At 38.8% G+C, this 19,245-nt stretch overlaps 1 protein-coding gene across 4 annotated transcripts in view; it reads left to right on the top strand.

Annotated features, from left to right (window-relative positions):
• The window catches only part of SPIDR (scaffold protein involved in DNA repair), a 210,085-nt gene that overhangs the window by 175,848 nt on the left and 14,992 nt on the right, over window positions 1–19,245 (top strand). For all 4 annotated transcript variants that reach the window (XM_064442752.1, XM_064442755.1, XM_064442754.1 and 1 more), the window contains exons 11-14: window positions 6,655–6,813; window positions 16,486–16,573; window positions 18,940–19,083; window positions 19,178–19,237. In XM_064442752.1, coding sequence (XP_064298822.1) covers window positions 6,655–6,813; window positions 16,486–16,573; window positions 18,940–19,083; window positions 19,178–19,237 — 451 coding nt within the window. The remainder of the gene's footprint in view (window positions 1–6,654; window positions 6,814–16,485; window positions 16,574–18,939; window positions 19,084–19,177; window positions 19,238–19,245) is intronic.

The raw sequence follows: 19,245 nt of genomic DNA, 5'->3' as shown, positions 1-19,245 counted from the left end.
AAATGGAAAAAGCAGTCAGCAGGCAGAGATTCATAAAAGGCCTTGTGGAAGTTGCATTTGATTTTCCAGTTTGCATTGAAGTGACTGTTCAAGGAAGTGAATAAAAATAAGTAACAGTTATTTTATAACCTCTCTCTGTCTTTCATTTTTTTTTAACATATGCCTAAAAACATAAGGAGAAGCAAGGAAAATCCAAAAGAATGGGCTTGGTATGGTTACTGTAGTATGTTATTTGCAAAGTGTATGATGTAAATACTCTGTCACACACATGCTAAGAAATGCCTACAAAGAAAAGATACCTTTCCTGAGACTGGGGAGGCCTATACAGCATATTTTCTATTCAAGATGCTAAGAGAAGAGTTGCTCATTGCCCTGGATATACCCCTGTCACATGTACAGTTTCCACCACTATCTCGGCAAGGACAGCCTGTCTCTCACTGGAGGGAACTGGAGTGTCTGGTGTTAACCGTGTGCGCTGTTCCTGCTCTGCCAGGTCCAGCACTCCTTAACGGCTGTCTCCTTTCTTTCCTGCTGGGTCCTTCCACAATTATAGAATAACATTGTGCATGATCACAAACTCTACTTTTCACTAATTTTAAACCTCCAGTTTTCACAGCAAATGATTGTTGTTTTGGTTGTCTCAGTTCTTCAAACCAGACCACCAGCTTGGGTGCTAGAAATGGCTATACTTGGAGAGAGTTATGACGAGGATTCTTCTTTGAGCTTGACATTTCCCTTATAAACTGGAAGCAGCAGTGCTTGTGTTTTCCTCTGTACCTGTGTACCTATGCAATCCATGCATAGAAGGGGCTAGTCATCATCAGCATTAGTTTTTATTTGTATCGTTGAATCCATAGTTATGCTCAGTAGAGCTTCACTTGCTATTTAGTGACAGCAAATGGCATGGGTTTTAAGCAGAAGACACAGAATCTTGTGTCTCCCAAAAGAAGGCTACATCCAGTATGTACTTTTCAAAAGGGAACGTGATCTGGAGAATATGGTGCTTTTAAAAGGAAAATTCTGCTGGTGTTACAAAGGAGTGGGGGAGGTGGATCGTTGTCCCTCTGTGTTTAGACCTGTGCCCTGGGCTTTGATTTTTCAAAGATAATATGGGTATGGTGAATGCAAGGAGTGTGTAAGGTAGGGATAAATTAAATCCCAGTAGGGTGGTGTCCTGCAGGTTACAATTTGAATCTGAGCCATATTAGCAGGAGTTAATCAGCTCCACCTCGAGACTTGACCAGACAAGTTGCTGAATTGGAGTTGTGTAGGTAGTGTTGTGCCTCTGGTGATTAAGGGAGAGGGGGTTTTTGTTTATGTGTGTTTATGTACGTGTGCTTTATGCCTCTGCTAGGACCACACCTCAAAGAGATAAGTCGCCCTTCTGACAAACAAAGCAGCAGCAGCTGGCTCTTGGATGGTTAAGATAAAGAATGGGCAAATATCAGAGTTAATACAATTCAGTTAGTTTTGAGGCATTTTTCCCGTTCCCCCCTTTCCCTTCCTTCCGCAGAAAGTGATGAAGTCCCTGCTGAGCACTATGAAGGTGGTAGCATTTGCCTGGCTGCCTTGCTCCTCATGCTAAGCACAGCTTAGCTATGGATAGAGAAAAGCTGCTGTGGGCACATTGTTGTCCTCCTACCCTAGAGTAAAGTAATTATTCGTTAATTAAGATCTGTTCATGACAAATTTCTGCTGCTTGTTTCCACAAGACTCAATAAAGGCAATCCCTGTGTCATTAGTCAGTTCTGGCCTCCATGCGCTCTCATCTCCTCTGCAGGCAGATCTCCTTTTTCTTATTCTTTTCCACTAGACACTGAGGAGGCTGGAGGTGAGCAAAGATGAAGAAGGCCTTTGTTGCCCTTACTTCTCCAGAAAGTCAGCTGCCCGATACAAGGCAGCAATACGGAGATTCTTTTTCATGCATAAAAAAGTAATAGTAAAAGAAGGTTTTACCCTTTACCCACGAGGAGTGATGGATTAGGAGAAGGGCATGACAGGTAATCCTGTAATCCTCTCCAGATTTCTACTGGGAGACATTCTGTCCTAAAGATCAGCACAGTCATAGAAATAATGCAGAGTAGTCAGACTCATCTTTCCCCAGCCCCTATCCTTGCTCCTGGCTGTTAGCAAATTAACAAAATCTTCCCAAGCTTTTGCATGAGACTTACTGTGTCATTACTTTTAAAAAAAGAAAAAAAAAAGGGGGAAAAAAGGCTAATCTCTGCCTCACTTCTTATCATTCCCTATCTTCGCCCCCTTTGTTATTACCAATGAGTCATACTTCACCTTTTCCTTAGTCTGCATCTCCCACACTCACTTCTCTACTGGCTTTCCAGCCACCCCTTGCTCCTGGAGTGAATTCTCTGCTCCTTTGCTTGAGAAATTTCAGTTTCCAAAAACATATTTTAAATTCAGACCTTCGCAGGGTTTCACACTATTGTCCCAAAAATAGAGATGGCCCTTATTTCTTCCCTACATGAGCACTGCTGATAAAAACAGAGATATTGCCCTTCTTTTTTTTAACAGTTCATTACTATGCATGCTGACAAGGCATTGGTAAAGGTACGTTTTAGCTGATTAACTGATTTAGTACAAACGCCACATTTTACGGAAAAAAAAAGTATTTGTGATAGATGTGCACGAAACATAAACACTGAATTCCTGGTGGCAGATACTCATTTTGGATTTGCAGCTTGCCTCATAATTTAGATGTGGGCTTTCATCCTGGTAGTGAGCTTCAAAGCAGGGAAAAATCATGAGACAAACTGTTGCTTTAATCACAGTTAGACTTGCTGCTAAAACTTAATTTGCAAGAACATTTGCTGCAATATGGGATCAGCACTGTAATGTAGGAAAATAATACAATTGTGCTTTTTGGGGAATAAAAAGAAATCAAGGAAAAAAACAATGCTGGAGAGGAGGTTAAGGCCATAAATCAACAGCCGCTGAAAGCAACTGAACTACTCTTAGTGGTGCTAACAGCATGTGTAAAATCCATAAGAACAGAACCAGTTTCAGAGAATCAGAGAATCACAGAATAGTTAGGTTGGAAGGGGCCTTTAGAGGTCATCTAGCCCAACCCCCCTGCAGTGAGCAGGGACATCCTCAACTAGATCAGGTTGCTCAGAGCCCCATCCAGCCCGACCTGGAATGGTAGATGTGGGGCACCTACCACTTCTCTGGGCAACCTGTGCCAGTGTTTCACCACCAGCAACATAAAATATTTCTAAATAGTCCAAATCTACCCTCTTTTAGTTTAAAAGCATTACCCCTTGTCATATTGCAACAGGCTGTACTAAAAAGTCTGTCCCCAAACATGAGAATAGTTCTCCAGATGCATTGCTGAGTCTGTTGTGGAATTCAGCTGATTTCATGATAGTCATTAAGTAGGAAAATCAGTTGTCACTCATCATTAAATACCTTTAGCATTGCCTACTAAATCAGTGTGAGACAGATCAAATGATGTTGAGAATATTTCAAGTTTTTGTCATCATTCTTTAATACTGTTTTGAAAGTGTGCTGAGGCAGGGAACATGCATTTGTAAAGTTCTCTTCATCGTATTAGTTGGGAATATTCCTCATCTTTTAGTGTAAAATTGGGCATATGAAATTCTGTTTTCCAAGTGAGTGAGTATATGCATTTCATTTTAAATGCATGTTGCAGAGAAATCATGACTACGTTTTGGATATGGTTAGAACAAGCGTAGCATAGCGGATGTCTGCTCACCTGTGTGGTACTAGTAGAGCAAAAGTACTTGGAGTCTGGTGCAAGAGTTTCTGCTGCTCTGTGTTTCTTCACAATGCCAATAATCATGAATGCATTACTAGTGTGAATGGGAACATTAGTGATATAAGCCTCAAGTTACACAGTTCTTCCTTTACTTCTGTATATTGAGCTTTGTCACATGATAACTATTCTCCCATCATAGGACCTGGGGTGTTGTGCTACATACACTAGACAGCTGAAGTGGGAGCTTCAGCCTCCTGGTCCTGCCTGGAAAATACAACCCTGTCTAGAAGCAGTACTCCATGCAAATGGGAGTTTGCTTCCACAGAATTGATTTTCAAGGAGCTGCTCTGATGGTGATGGTGGTGATAATGATGACAATTACTTGGCTACAGTGTTTTTTTGGTCAGATCAGTTTCCTACCCTAGTCATTTATGCTGCCACCACAAAGGGATGAAAATATGCAGCCAGGGATGCGGGGAGATGAGACTCTCATGTCTGACAGCTGCCATCTCTTTGCTTGGCTTAGAAGGACTGGGAAAATGCATTTTTAGTGACTGATGTCTTCGGCACCAACCAAGCTAGTTTTATTTGGGCAATTAACATGTCCCAGGGGACTTAATATAAATCTGGTGCCAGCTAGTCTGAGACTACTTGTGTTCAGTTATGTTTCACTAAAGATATGAGAAATGCCAGTGATCAGTTAAGAGACTGCTGAACTGATCAGATCTGAGACGCTAACTCAGTTGGCCCTTGCTTACTCCAAGATACGGAGGCCTAATTTTTCGCAATTAACAGTCACTGAATGTTCTGTTAACATAGGCAAAACTGTTTGCTTTCTTTTTACTCTTCCCCTCAATCTGATTTTCAGAAATGTCCAGAGCATATTAGGTCTGTTTTTCCAAACAAAACAATAGCATGAGGAGTTTCAGTCCAATCAGTTAAAGCCCGGGAGAGTTTTTAACCGATTGCAAGGTCCTAACACGGAAAGTGGCCGGTAACCATAGTTTTTCTGCTTCTGGGCTGTCATGTTCATAGCACGTCATCAGTCTTTGTTCTGTTGAGTTGGAGATGACCTTGTGGTACAAATTGAGAAGGCATCTCACAGGTTGTTTTACACAGGAGGTTAAAAGAGTGGTAGCGCTGTTGAAGACACAAGTTTGTATTGTTAGGACTGTCACCCGTTTTCTAGGCTGGGAACACCACTCATCCCAGAGATGAGGGTATGTATCCTTCCAGCCTACACACCACAGCAGTGTCTGGTTTCCTCCTGTTTGTTGTTGCTCAGGGCAGAAGCAGTGTTTCACGGCTCTCACAGACTTCTTAACCTTGGCAAGCTGTGGAGGAATCGTACCTAAGCTTTCTTTGCCTGGTGAAGACTCTGTGTGGGACCCTTGTAGCTAGAGATAATGGGGAAAATAAGGGAGCCTTCATTTGTGTTCAGTCCTGCCACTCCCTGCTCCTCAAAACCAGCACCAGAATCTGAAAAATGAGGGCTCTCAGCTGGTGCTTGCACAGCTGCTCGTGTCTGAAAGGCTTTGGAGTTGTATCCTATGTCAAATACAGCCCTCTCAGGGGTATAAGCCAAAGTTAGGCAGTTCATAATGAACAAGGAAACTGTGATTAATGGTCTTCCATGTGCCTAAGCTTGTGAAGAAAAAAAAAAAAGAAAAAAAAAAGTGGATTTCTTCCAGGGAAATGTAGGAGCTCATTTAATTTAAATTGTGTTTTATAAAGATATAACGACTGTTGAATGCTTTCAGGATGCATAGAATAATATAATAGTAATATAATAATATGTTACATGTGTGCTCCAAAAGCAGTTGGAGTTGCCTTGCTGTGAGCAATGGTACTGCGCTGGAGAAGGTAGTTTTAGTACCTTTGAAATGAACTGAATTCTGCTGCCTAGTGCACCCCTCAGTTTTATTTAGAAATAAATATGTGAGTGCTACCCTTAAAGGGAATTTTTGTCTCCCTTTGAAAAGTTTCCATGCTTAACTGTCTCTTTCTGGGGCAATTAAACCAATCTTGTAGACAGCAGCCTCCTTCCTCCAGCACTGCATGACTCATGCTATCGTGGCTGCTCATCTTGGGTGCAGAATCTTGTGAAATGCATTTTTGACTATCTAAATGTATGACATCCACTGATTTTGCCTTATCTGCTATGACTTTAATATCTTCTCAAAATGCCAGCAAGTTGTTTAAGCAATGCTTCCCAGCCCCAACTTCCATAGATTACTTTAATCAAATTGTTTGTTTAACAAGTTCTTTAATTACCTCCTTAAAATAGTTTCTCTGGTCTTCTTCATCCCCAATATTGAAAGTACTCATCTGTAGTTTCATGTTGGATTTTTGTTTGTTTGTTTGTTTGTTTTCAAAGAAAAATTGACATTTGACTCTTCTTTGCATTCTCAGGACTCTCTTAAAACAAGTTATAGGATATGTAATGCTTGCTTTGCCACTTTCAGTGTTGGGGATTATTATGAAATATGTTGCTTTGTTTACTTCTAAGCAGAATATTTATATTTATACACACGCGCGTATATGTTTGCATCATTGCTCTGTCTGCATTGAAGAATTCACCCCAAGTTAGGCAAAAGCTCAACCTTCTTTCTTTATAGGTAAACAAACCACATAGTGCATAGCAATTATTTGATCTAATCCCTAGTGCAAGCCCTTTATGCTTTTTTTCAGTCATGCTTCTGTATTTTGTAGCCCTGTTAAATGCTCCTGCAAATATACACGAGAAAACCTTTAACAGTAATGGTTTTGTTTATTGATACGGGTATTCATTATTTGGTAGGAATTCTCCAGATATTGTAGAGGATGAGCCCTATTTTGAAGCTTGTAATGTGATTTTCAGAAATTTGCTAACTAGTTTGTTATGAGCAGGAGCCAGTGAGTAACAGAGGAATGTTTTGCAGGTTATGCCTCCTTGTCCAGGATGCCTATGGAATGTTCAGTGAGGTGCAGTTGCAGCCCCTGAGTTCTGCAGATGACACTGAGCAATACTGCAGGAGATGGGAAGGAAAATTCTGCTGCCTAGCTGGAATGAAAATTTTGCAAAGAACTACGAGAGGAAGGTGAGAACAATTCACGGGAGAACGTACTGCGTGCTGTGGCAGGCAGAGATGACCTGCCTTTTTATTTACTTCTGTGATCAATATTCTTTGGAACTACTGAACTGGGCTTTGTTCAGTTAAATGTCCTCATTGCCTTTTTTGGGGCATCCAGTAGTATCTGAGCCAACCATACTCCAAAATGAGCATAAATAAGCTAACACACAAATACACACTTAACAGAGCAAGGGATTAAGAAAAATTACTGTATGCAATATTTCATTCAGTAGATTCAAAGTCTCAAAAACATTAGTTCACCTCCCTTTCATTGCAGAACAGTTTATTACACTATGTTTTTCTACAGTGCTGCCCAGTCTGGGTTGAAGATTTAAGCACAGATTTTCCGTTAGTATAAGAGAGCTTAATTCAGATAAGTCTGTATGGTTTTAGAAGCACAGTTTAAGTTTCTTTAAAAAAAAAATCTCACAAATCATAAAGCCATTCTTATTTTGGAATAAGAATGTCCACAGGTTTCTAGAAAAATCCCCCCAGATAAGTAACAAATTGATGTATGGTACCTCTCAGATTTTGCTTATTCTGTGATTCCTTTTGCATTCTTTGAATAAAATAAAATATCTTTAATCAAGAAAAAAAAATTAAATAGATCAATTCACTATGGAGTATCTTTCTAAGGAAAGGGATATGATTTTCACATGGGGACCTAAATAAATATCATTAGAATGGTTGAATTCTCAACATAATTTATCCGTACAAGCATCCGATCTAGATAAGCCTTTAGTATTAGAATGGCTGTGATATTTCTGCTGACGCTTTTTTTTCCTGTTGAAAAATGCTGTTTCATCAAAACCAGAATGTTTCATGGAAACATTATCTATTTTGGAGACAATTTTGTTGGGAAGATTTTTTCAGGTCCAGAGGGAGTGAATACTCTCTCTCTCATTCTCATTTCATGAAAACTTTCAGAAAGTCTCATTTTTGTTTCATATTGGAACAAAAACAAATTTCAAAGCCTTGAAGTGTTTAGCAAAATGGAATTGTTGTTTTCCAGCCAGCACTATTGAGTATGCTTTTCTTTTTATGTACTTGCAGTGTTAATTTTCAGATCCTTTGGATTTCAAGCCTACTTGCATTTTTATGGATCTTTAATAACAAACACGTCCTCTTATTTAATTATTTTGTTGGCTTTTTTTTCAAGTTACATTTTTTCCAAACAAATTAAATAATGGCGTTGGAATTCTGGATACAAATGAAGTTTTACAACTGGCTGCTGGTGTTTCCAGTACTCTGCCTAGCTAATAAGAGACAGGCTTTTTCTAGTGTAAATTGTGTTTCAAAGCAGCAGTAACTTACTTCTGGCTATTCTGAGGGCGATTAGAAGACACACTGCTGAAAACACTGGTGGCTCAGCTGGAGCTGTGCTGGTGGTAACCCTGCTAGGAAACATTAAAAGAAAAAGGCTAGTGTAGCTTCAGGGACAGTGCAGTGGTTAAAACGTGATTTTATTGTACAAGATGGGTGGGTGGGAGAATTGTTCAGAGATTTATTTTTTCTTAATTGTTTTAGCCTAAGTTCTGCTTTATAACTTGTTATTACTTTTAAGTGCTGGGACACGTTTTGTGTCATTCTAGGTGTGATGGGAACCACACTAAAGCCATAGCTGAAATGAATATAAGGGAGTACTTATTCACACAGAGCATAATTAGAATGTAGAACTCATTGCCACTGGATAAATGGGTTCCCAGAGTCAGTGGTATATCCGAGCACATGATGGGATATGCCTGTGAGTGCCCATCCTTGGCTTGCAGCACGTAAGTGAGTAAGAACTACGTGGTCTGCCCTGCAAGAAAGACTGCTGCCTTTTTTGTTTTGTTTTGAGAACACCAATTACTTTTTGGAAGGAGATGGCTTTTAAACTGTTTGTTTCCTGGAGTCTGACAGTGGCTTTAAAAATGGATAAAAGGGAATAAAATGTAGAAAATAGGAGGGAAGAGTCATGACTTTTTTTTTGTGCCTTTGAAGCACATGATCTGGAGAAAGCCAAGAACGGCTAATAAGATCCCATACGTGCATGTTGTCCCACAGTCGCATGGATTGTAATCTCCCTTACAGAGGCAGAGTGCTGTCTCAGTCCCTCTGTGAGACAGAGAAGATTTTCATTTAACAGATACAAGAGGTTCACAAGCTTTTTGCACCAATGGACCACTGTTACTTACCAAAAAATTTTCCAGGCCATTATCCATTCTCATCATCAAGTATTTAATTTAAAGTACTATTTAACATCATTACAGTAAATGCAAATTTAAAATCACTCTGTTAAGCTGAAGTTGCATTTCAAGGACTGAAAACCTATAATAAAGGGTATTTTACACCCAGGCAAAAAACCTGGCTGTAAACCTGACTTGATCTTTGGAATGGACCTGTACTCTAAGATGTGCTAAAGAAACTAAACCCATTTCTTCTCCTGATCAGAAAACACTTGTGTTCCAAAAGAAAAGTGGGATAAGAACTTACACAACCATGCCCTGTATTGACTGAGATCAACTCTGTGAAAAATTAGAATTATAGTAATCTTACATTGAGAGAAACACTATTAATGTTGAATATTGCTTTTCAATACCCATATGCTTTAACAAGTACTAGGGTCTTGTACTAGGTCATTTGAAGGTCTTTCTTTGATTTAGGTGGTTTTCAGAACAAGTCCCATACCCCACATAAAACATACTCCCCAGAACCATTGCTGCAAGAAATGCTTCACTTTGTAGTCCAGTAGAGGAAGTGGTGTTTCCCTTTGCAGTCCAGTTTCTGGCAATCCTGTAAAACAGATGGGCACGGTGAGTCACGGCAAAGTTGCAATGGCTTGTTCAGTGTCTTATTTTTAGCAGTGCTTCTAGTACTGCTCATAAGGCTGTTGAATAAGGTAGGAACCCATATTGTAGCAGCTGAATTAACAGCAGGTATGTGATTCAGTATCTGTTTCTTGATACTTTTTCTCTTCACCTTCTCATTCATACTTGTCTCCTAGCCTTCCCTACAACTGTTCCCTGCACTGCACGCTTAGTATCAGCAGAAAAGAAAGATGGTGGTTTAAAGAGAGAAGACTGAAAAATGTTCATTGATCTGCCTCTGGTGGTGGTGGCTTCTTAGAGGTGTACATTCTCTCTCTTGTCCTCCCACTACCGCATATGTCAATCTTATAAATTCAGCCCATTGAGAAAGAGGAAGTGAGATTTTGATGGCGTACTGCTAGAGGCAGGAATTTTGGTTAAGAATCTGTATGCAGTACAACTAACATGTAACCCCCCTATTTTAATAGATCCCAGGCGTGTTTCAGGTATGTCCGGTATAACCAGTAACTAAACAGATGCAATTAGATGCAGGGACTGAGCACTCACTAAAATGCCTCAAGGGTAAATAACCTATAAATTGTCATAGCCTGGTGCTTCCTATCAGAAATTAATTTCAGTGAGCTGGGATAAACTGTGTAGTTAGATATCTGTCTTTATCGACAAAAATATTAATTTTATGTTTATAGCCTGACTGGAGTCCCACACAGAATAATAGTTTGGATTTTGACAATTTGTGTCTTTACACCTCATTTGCCAAGCACTGAGTTTTTTTACTGCTGAATATAAATATTCTCTTTATGCTTTCATATAAGGTGGAAGTATGAAGAGTTTCTATTCAGCAGAACAGAAGGAAGAAGACACCAATTTAAAAACGGAGGGGGGAGGAAGAAATGCTTTAGCATAATACATAATTAATGCAGGGTGTCAGTACCGATTTTGTCCCTAAATTGAAAAAACGCTTAACAGGTTTCAAAAGAAGGTGTAGCTGTTGCATGGGTAGTGCTAAAATCTACACTTACATTGGATAGGGTAAAATACTTTGAAGGATGCAGCAACTCATAAGCTTTGGCACATGACCCAACCTTTAATTCATGGCAGGTTGTTCCATAATAGTTTGCTGTACTGCCTGTTGTCTTTTCCTCTAAAGTTAAGTAGACTCTGAATATTGAGTTAATCGACCAGTGTTATGTTTCTCTGGGAAATTTCTGTGTTTTCAAATAAAGTCGGCTTCTGTTTTTGTCATGTTAAACTTTCAAATGTTAGGCACTGAAATGTGAAATCTCCCTGCATTTGTCTGTAGTGTTGGTCACTGTTGTGCCTGAGGGTTTTCCTACTTTTTTTTTTCTTTTTATCTAGATCCCATACTTCTCTGGTATCCATCTCTCTCCTTTTTCCTCTAACTCTTCTCTGTATACTTTCTCTTCTGTTTGCTTTACACTCAGAAGAGAGGACCACTGCTAACTGCTGTACAAGGAAGTGTTTCAATTGCTAGACGTTGACAGGAAATGTAATAGTAAGAACCTTCCACAGAGCAAGGAAGTCATAACTTCCTTCCTTTGGTTTTCCCTCCTCCAAAAAGACTGCCCTCTAAAAGAGCCACCCACACCTCTGAGGTTTGGACGTCCTGAAACACTTCAGTAACTGCTGTGGTTAAAAGTTGAATTCCATTAAAGCATAATTTAAGTAATTGCATTGAAGTTTTGCGTATTTGGATTACTTTTTTTTATTTTTGATGACTGCTTATGTATCAGAAATCAACTTTTTTTCCCGAGTTTTTTTCTCTTTAATAAGCATGGACTGCTGCTTGTATCTTCAGTGCTTCTGTCATGAATCTGTTTGGTAACCAGCATTGGAGAATAACATAGGCATATCCATATTGAATAAAAAGTAATTTTATATTATTATTTCAGTGTTTTAAGATAGTATATGTAATTTATAATGTACGATAGGAAATAGAGTTATTAAAGTAGGTGAATAAATTATTCAACAAAATAAATTCATATATCTAAACAAAACTTAGGGACAAAAAGCCAGCAATCCTTCCTCCCTGTTTGTATCTTGATTGAGATGCTGGTTTAGTAGGCTCAGATTTTTACTTTATGATTTTGTTGCTTCTATTACTGAAGTCTGGGAAAACATGGTGTTGTGTAGCTCAATTAAAGGGAGAGCTAGCCTCCAGTATCAGCTTTATGTTTGGATTGCTCATCTTTTGATAGTTGAATCTTTTGCAGTCTAGGTGATTATTACTTAATTTCTTTTTAGTTTTGAGCAAGAAGATGTTTCACAGAGGGCTAGGAGTTGCTTTATTTTTGAGTTTGTAATAATTGAGACTGATACTGCCAAAAGAAAACTGTTTCGGTTTAAACTCAAATTGGGAAAGTAGGAGAGGAGGAAACAGAGAAGTGCCAAGTCTTGAGTCCCCAGAGCAAAGCCATGGAAGATATTGGAAGAGAGTTCTAGCATCTTTCTTCCTGTCCCTTACTATAAACTTTACAAGGTCTTTCTTCTTTTCCTAGTTATGGGCATTGTTTTCCTTCTACTTTCTTTGATATTGCTGATATTTTCTCCCTGTAGTAATTTTCCCCTGCACCTGTGGTATGATTACTAAAATTGAAAGATCTCCTAAACTGTAAGCTGTAATGTTAAAAAGTCGAATCAGGAATGTCACGCACAAAAGTTCTTGGACGAGAACTGTAGAAGAAACTTCATGCTTGTGAGAGAAATTAACAAAATCTTCTTAGTGAGTTATGAAATAAGTTGTCAGGTCAGAGTCAGTGAAATACGGTTTTGAAAAATCAAAATTTGAAGTTGTTTGATTTTGTAGTATAGTTTGTAGTGTGAAATAAATGACATTTCCATAGGATCAGAGTGGAGGTACTGAGACTGTAGATACTGGTTTATCACTTACAGAGTCTAAATATAATTACAATGGCTTTTCTCTTTAATTTGTATGTTTTTATCAAAAATCACAGAGCAAACGTGTATGCACGTGTGCACATATGGATGTATGCCATTTGACTTTGCAGTGAAGGGCTAAACAAACAAGCCAGGAAGGTTAGAAGCAGAAGGTGACTTCTGTCTCCTGCCAAGCTGTGAAACTGAGAACAGAGGTGGTTAGGTGAGTGACTGAAAGCAGCTTCTCCTGTACAGGGCAGCACAGTCATCATCTATGGCGAGACTTGTGGGGAGGGAGAAGTAAATGCTATTTTAGTAGTATCACTCACTATCTTCCAGTTATTTTTCTATGGAGTAGTTTAAGAAAATTTATTAAATAAGTCAGGATCAATTTCTGCATGTGCTGCTTGTATATTTTGCATTTTCTTGGCCATGTGTTTAGCCTGTATGAAATCTTTAAAATTCTCTGACTGCTGTGTCTGGGAACACAGCAGGCAGTTCGTGTTTATGGATACACAGAAGAGACATACCAAAGTTTAACAAGCAAAATTTCAATCGAGAGGGATGCCTTTTGAGCACGTTGGATAATAAGAATAATCAAGGATACTAAATGGAATTATTTTGCATATTATGTATATATACATAGGTCTCTCTGTCTGTATACATGCACGCACACACACGTAAAAGTATCATTATATATAAGCAAAGCTTGAAGATGTGGGTTTACAGAAGAGAAGAGTACTTGTATGTAGAGGACTGCCTGTCATTATTCCATACGTCTATGGAAGTCTATACTCTAATGCTCCATCAGAGTTACTGGTGGCCTTGCTATGTTGGTGATACACAGTGAACATCTGCATATTTACTGTGGGACAAAACCATTTATACCAAACACAGATTTCAGTTTAGCGTGGGAAGTAAGGGGTTTAATCTGTCATTTAGAATCCAATAGATTATTTCTGTCCTCCTGGTATAGATTCAGTCTTTTCTTCTTTTTTTTGAAGAAAAGTTATAGAATATTACATGCTCTTTTTTTTTTTTTATCCTTGAGCCTCTTTCTTCTCACTTCTTACTGTACTTTTCCTTCTTTAGAAGATTGTCCTTTTGTGATCAAAATTATTTTAATTTTTTTTAAATAGTGACTAGTAATTACACACCCAGGGGAAAATTTTAAAGTCTTTCTTTTGTCTTCTGTAGCCAGAAAGGCTCTTTGTGTACATGGGGGCTAACCATGTCCCTCCACTGTAGCACAGAGCCAGCTGTTCATCTCTCATCCCGACTCTATAGCTGAAGAAGGAGACACATATTGGATAAAATACACCCATTGTTCAACTCAGATTGAAGCAGGATTTGAGTGTTGCTTGGCCAATAAAGATAATTAATTTTATTCTTTCTATATGGATAATTATTTTCTACAGAGGAGGACACAATGTCTTGCCGTTTCTCCACTGTCATTGCCTCCACCTCATTCCCCCTTCTGCTAAGTCAAAGTCCAAAAGTGTAAAGCGAGAGTTAACTTTCTTGGAGGCATATAAATGGGTGGAGCAGCAGGGAGCTCCTCACCATGGACACTGTCTGATACAGTCCCTGGTGCATCACTGACAGCTCCAGGAGAGATCACCCCCTTTGGTAGAGAAGGCAGGATGTGATTTGGAACTTGCAAATCCTTCCGGAGGCAGATGTCCCTGCCATTGGCCTGGCTGGTGCCAAGGAGAAGGATGAGGCTAAGATGTTCAGGAGACACTCTCTACACACTGCTCACCTGCCTGACTGTAAACAAACACTGTCATTCACTAATGGTTAAGTGCTCCTAGTTAAAGCAGTAGATGACCTTCTCCAAAAGGGCACAAGTAATTGAAGAAAATCTACTGTATGTCATAGATATTCTGATATGGGGTAGCAAGCTGGAAGAGAGCTAAAGAATAAGGGACAGCTTATGGCCCTTGTGCAAATTTAAAAAGATAGATTAGGTATCAGTGTACAGTCTGCGTGGAGGTGTGATTATACTGGCACTGCAACAACATAGCTGATTTGATATAGGTTGATAAACATGTGGTCTCTGCACGCGTGTGCACACACAGACACACACATACACAGTGTTTGTGGGATGTTCATACCTGTGCTGTGCCCTTGCCCTCATGCTGCATGTTGTACGAAGAAGGCCAGTTGTGTAACTGCCTGAACTGTATGGAAGGCTATGCTTTCTTTGTAACTCTTCTTTCTCATGTCCCAGTTAGCAAGTCCAGTTTATTCCACTGGGCATTGGCCCTCCTGTAACTCCAGAGAGGATATCATTCTGTACGTTACAAGACAGAAAATGTCACCCTGATCGAGGATTCAAGAAGTGGTCAATTTCTGTAAAGTCTCTTTAATACCCAAGAAGTGTTGCTTTGTATGTTGTAATGTTCTCGCTGTTTTAAAAAAACAAAACAAAACAACCCAGCCTCTGAGCTCAGCCTTCTCCTTTTACAGACTTGGCGATGATGCCCTAGAAGTCAGGAAGTTAATTTCTGTAAAAGAGCAGCACATTTGGTTTCTGGTCTGTTCATTAGTGTGGAGAACATGACAACAGATAGCAACATCATCTCTTTAATCTGCCAGCTTGTTACCTGAATTGTGAACCACAAGCTTTATTCCACAAGATCCAGTCTGATATTTACATTCATAAAACTTCTTACAGTGCTGATCCAAAGGCATCGTTATTAACACTGAACATAGATGATACCTGTCACTTTATGAAGAAACATGGGAAGAAGTTCACTGCCTGTAGACACACAAAGTCTAAGCGCTTAAGGATCTGGAGAAGGACTAGGGAAATACAGAAATAAATAAGCTTAAGCAGAAGTAAGCTAAAAGCAGAACTTTAAAGGAGAGTTTCCGTGACCCCTTGAAGAGAAGCAGCGTATTGCAACGTGCTTCAGCCCTGTGCCAGAGTATGCCTTTTCCTTCTTCTAAACAGTTGAGTTTAGAGGCTAATCTTACTTTTAGCAAGTTTTGGACTTAATTTTTTAGAGCTGTTTCAGAAATAGTGGCTTTCTTAATCGGAGGAACAGACAGCTCGTTCTTGGAGGCAGCATGGGGTTAAAATCCAGACCTCTGTGCTTCGACTACACAGAACAGAGAACTAGGACAAGATAACTGAGAGCTTTAACCCAAAAATGCATGCCTCTTCAAGTTGGTTATCTGTAGCTATTTCCCCTCCTTCAGCTGTTTTCTTGGCCTCTCCCTCAGATGTTCCTGCCTGTCCTGCAAGGATGCCATATCAGCTGACAAGGCAGCTACTGCTAAAGCTAAAGAGTCTGCAGCATTTTACCTTAATATGCTGGGCTGTTAGTTTTATGTTTGTTTCTAAATTAAAAGCGGGAAGCGTACAAAATAAATAAATAAATAACTGTAACTAAATGAGCAGCTGTGTAGGAAGGAGACCACCTCTGCACATGTACTTAAGATAACAAAATCGTGCCCGTTTCTCTGTATCTGATAATCTCTGACTTTCCTGAAAGCAGTTACAATCAGCTGTTAAAGAAAAGCAAGAAACGAAAATGTTTAGAAGCAAAACATTTCTTTTTAACCTATCAGTTCAAATAGTTAAAAGCTATTTTATAGAAGAAGTTGTACCTCTGTCCTTCCCAAGTTAGCATTTACCCCAGATCCCCTGAATTTTATCATGTAGCAGGCGGTTTGTGGCAAAGGATTAAATATGACTTGCTTGCCACTGAATGTGATACATCCCTTCCCTCCCTCTCCACCCTGCAGTGGAAATGATGGAGATTTAATTAGAGGAAATCAAAACCAGCTTCCAGAAAACAAATATGATTTGAAATTGTTTTCATAATCATGTGATCGTTTAAATTATATTTCCTAATGGATCTTTTTAGTATAACATATAACACTGGAAAACATTTTAAACCTGATTTTATTGGTCTTTTTGAAGGGATTTAGGACTTTTTAGTCTGATAGACAGTCTGTGGCCTCCAGTAGTACCTGTAAAAGTTCCTGGACAAAGTCAAGACTGTGAAGCGGTAAGTCTTGTTATTATGGAAATGTATTTTTTCACTCATGACTATATTTGTTGGTAGTGTAATCGTGTTTGCGTTGGGAATCAGATGCTCTCCCTCTCTTTAGCTACTGAGTTTTGTTTTACTGGTTCTGGCAACCTCCTAGGCTAACCGGAAGCCCTCTGGATCAGCAGCATCTTTCCAAAATGATGCAGTTAGCACCTTATTAATCCTCTGGAGCTAGAATGGTAGGATGTCCAGACAAATTATTCCTCTCCTCTCCTTGCAGGAGGAAAGAGATATTAGATAGCATGGAGCCAGCTGAGAAATCTGTATACAAGGGTATTAACTTGTTCTCTGAAGCACTTTTCAGCCTTAGATTCGAAAGCACCTTTATGAAGATTAACTTCTGTGAGGACAGACTGACTGCTGGAATCAGGTCTCCTACTAGTTAGAATGATTTTGACTGATACTTGTCTCATGTGAAGACAAAGGATGAACAAAGGATGAACACAAAAATAATCTATGAAAAAGTATTTAATGTTTCTGTGATTTTAGGGGGTGGGGAGGTAGTTACGGTTTTAAAGTTAAAGGCAGTTAAAGATTTTAAGTATGTTACTATACATTTGCAAATCTAAAATTGCATCTTTGATTTTCCCTTTATTAGTGGTTGTATTTGAAAAGGTGTTCTGTCATATCAAGTGTCATTTTGGTAGCGTGAGATCATTTGAGAAGATTCTGAGTAACCGAGTGCGTGTGCTGTCCTGCTGTTCCTGTATAGCTGTTCTTGGGGGAAGAAGTTTATGGTGATAAAAATTTATGTTACAGCCTAGGGGAGTCAATCAGGATGTAAATCCTAAAAAAGAAGAAAAAGCTGGAAATAAACAAGTTTCAAAACCAGGGGACATTAAAGGTGGATGTTACTAGTTATTTCTAAAGTCTGAGAATCTTTTCTTGGCAATGGAGAGTGTTCTTTGCATTGTGCAGGGATTTATGTTGAAGAATAAAAAGTTCAGACCTTGATTATATGTAAAACCGAGACTGAAACTGAGTGAAATGGCTGTTCTCTCCTTGACTGTCCCTTTCATCTAGACATTTCAGAAGTCTCAGAGGAACGGGTTGTTTTGTGCCTCAGAATTCTGTGGACAACAGAATGGGAACATCCACGGATGGAGCAAAGCTTTTAGATGTTGTTTAGCGTTGTTATGATTCTCATTTGTTCTTAATTTTCTCTATTTTATTAGCAATCTAAAAATGGAGAAGACTTTTCATAATCATGTAGTTTACACTTCTGTCATGGGTTTAAAACACTCATTCATTCCACAGAGGATCAAGACTTGCATTTTACTGCTGCAGGTTTTTGGCTGAGTGGAGTTTTTTCAGTTGAGGTACATTTTTCTTGATACAAACGGTATAGCTTCATGCACAGTTTTATGGAAGCAGCTTTATATATAGGTACATAAATAATATTGCCAGCATGCTGATAATATTGTTGGGAAGAGATCTGTGGGACTGATTTCTTTTGAGCCATGTGTACACTCAGATACCTTCTTTAGTGCTGTCAGAGGCAAACAGAATTTCAGTTGATGCCTTTTGCTTTTTTCCCTCTTTATGCAGATTTTTTTAGTGGGTATTCAGCTGTCTTTAATAGATTCATTTTTCTTTTTTTAAGTGAAATGCTTTATTAGCAACAAACATTGCTAGAAGAATATTTTACCATATGCGCAATAAAAATTATTTTCTAGCATTGTCTTTTTTTTTTCCTCAGAAGCCTTTATAGTTTGGGACCTCTTTAAGTGGTGATTGATAAAGTTGTTACGTCACGGTACTTTTTAAGGGAGAAAGAAGAATCTGGCATAACACAAAGAGAACAGTTCTTGTAGCTGTTGTGTTCCTGTTCTTCATTATCTCCTTGTGCTGTCCTGGATTTAATTTGGCAGCTTTAAAAGTTAGTCAGCTGTTTACTATCACAAAAACCCACCCACATGCAAAAGTCCCCAAATCTCAGAAAAGTTATGGATGTTTAAAAAAAAAAAAAAGAAAAAAAAAGGAATAATCAGGGCACTCCTACCATGTAATAAAAAAAATGCAAAACCAACAAGTACCTTGAAGTAGTCAAAGTGTTTGCCAATTGTGCCAAATCATGAGATGTTTTTGTGATGAGAATCAATGTCAGATTATGGAAAGAATGATACGCACAAGCTGATTTCACTTATAACTTGTGAATGTCAGTTTATTAACTCAGAGTCACTGTTATTAACCATATAATTTTGTTTTCCCATCCCTCTTAAAATGTAAATTGGGTGATTCATTTTGGCAATTATTATAAAACCCGACTGGCCAAATTAAAGTGCCTTTTTTAAGGTCACATTTCTTTTCCTTTTCAATAGATGACAAATAATCTTCCTCCTCCCAGCTTCTGTTACATTCTTACTGCTCAGTCTGGTGAAATACATGTGGAAGTGGATGAGGAAGAACAGATTTCTAATTTGTACCAGCCACCAGCTGTTCGTGGTCTAAAGGAAATTCTTCAGGTAATCTGCTTTACAAGTCAGATAACAAATACTTTGCCCCACTGGATTTCTGGTATCATGTTTGTCTCATGCCCTGTTTTTGTACTATTTTCAGATTGATGGGTGTAATGAACGTTGTAGCTTTTGGGCACAAGTGCTGTATCTAAGGCCACAGGTAATCTT

The sequence above is a fragment of the Phalacrocorax carbo genome, chromosome 2 (genome assembly GCF_963921805.1).
Source record: "Phalacrocorax carbo chromosome 2, bPhaCar2.1, whole genome shotgun sequence".
In the NCBI taxonomy this organism is placed as follows: Eukaryota; Metazoa; Chordata; class Aves; order Suliformes; family Phalacrocoracidae; genus Phalacrocorax; species Phalacrocorax carbo.
This window is presented reverse-complemented; position numbering and strand designations above follow the sequence as displayed.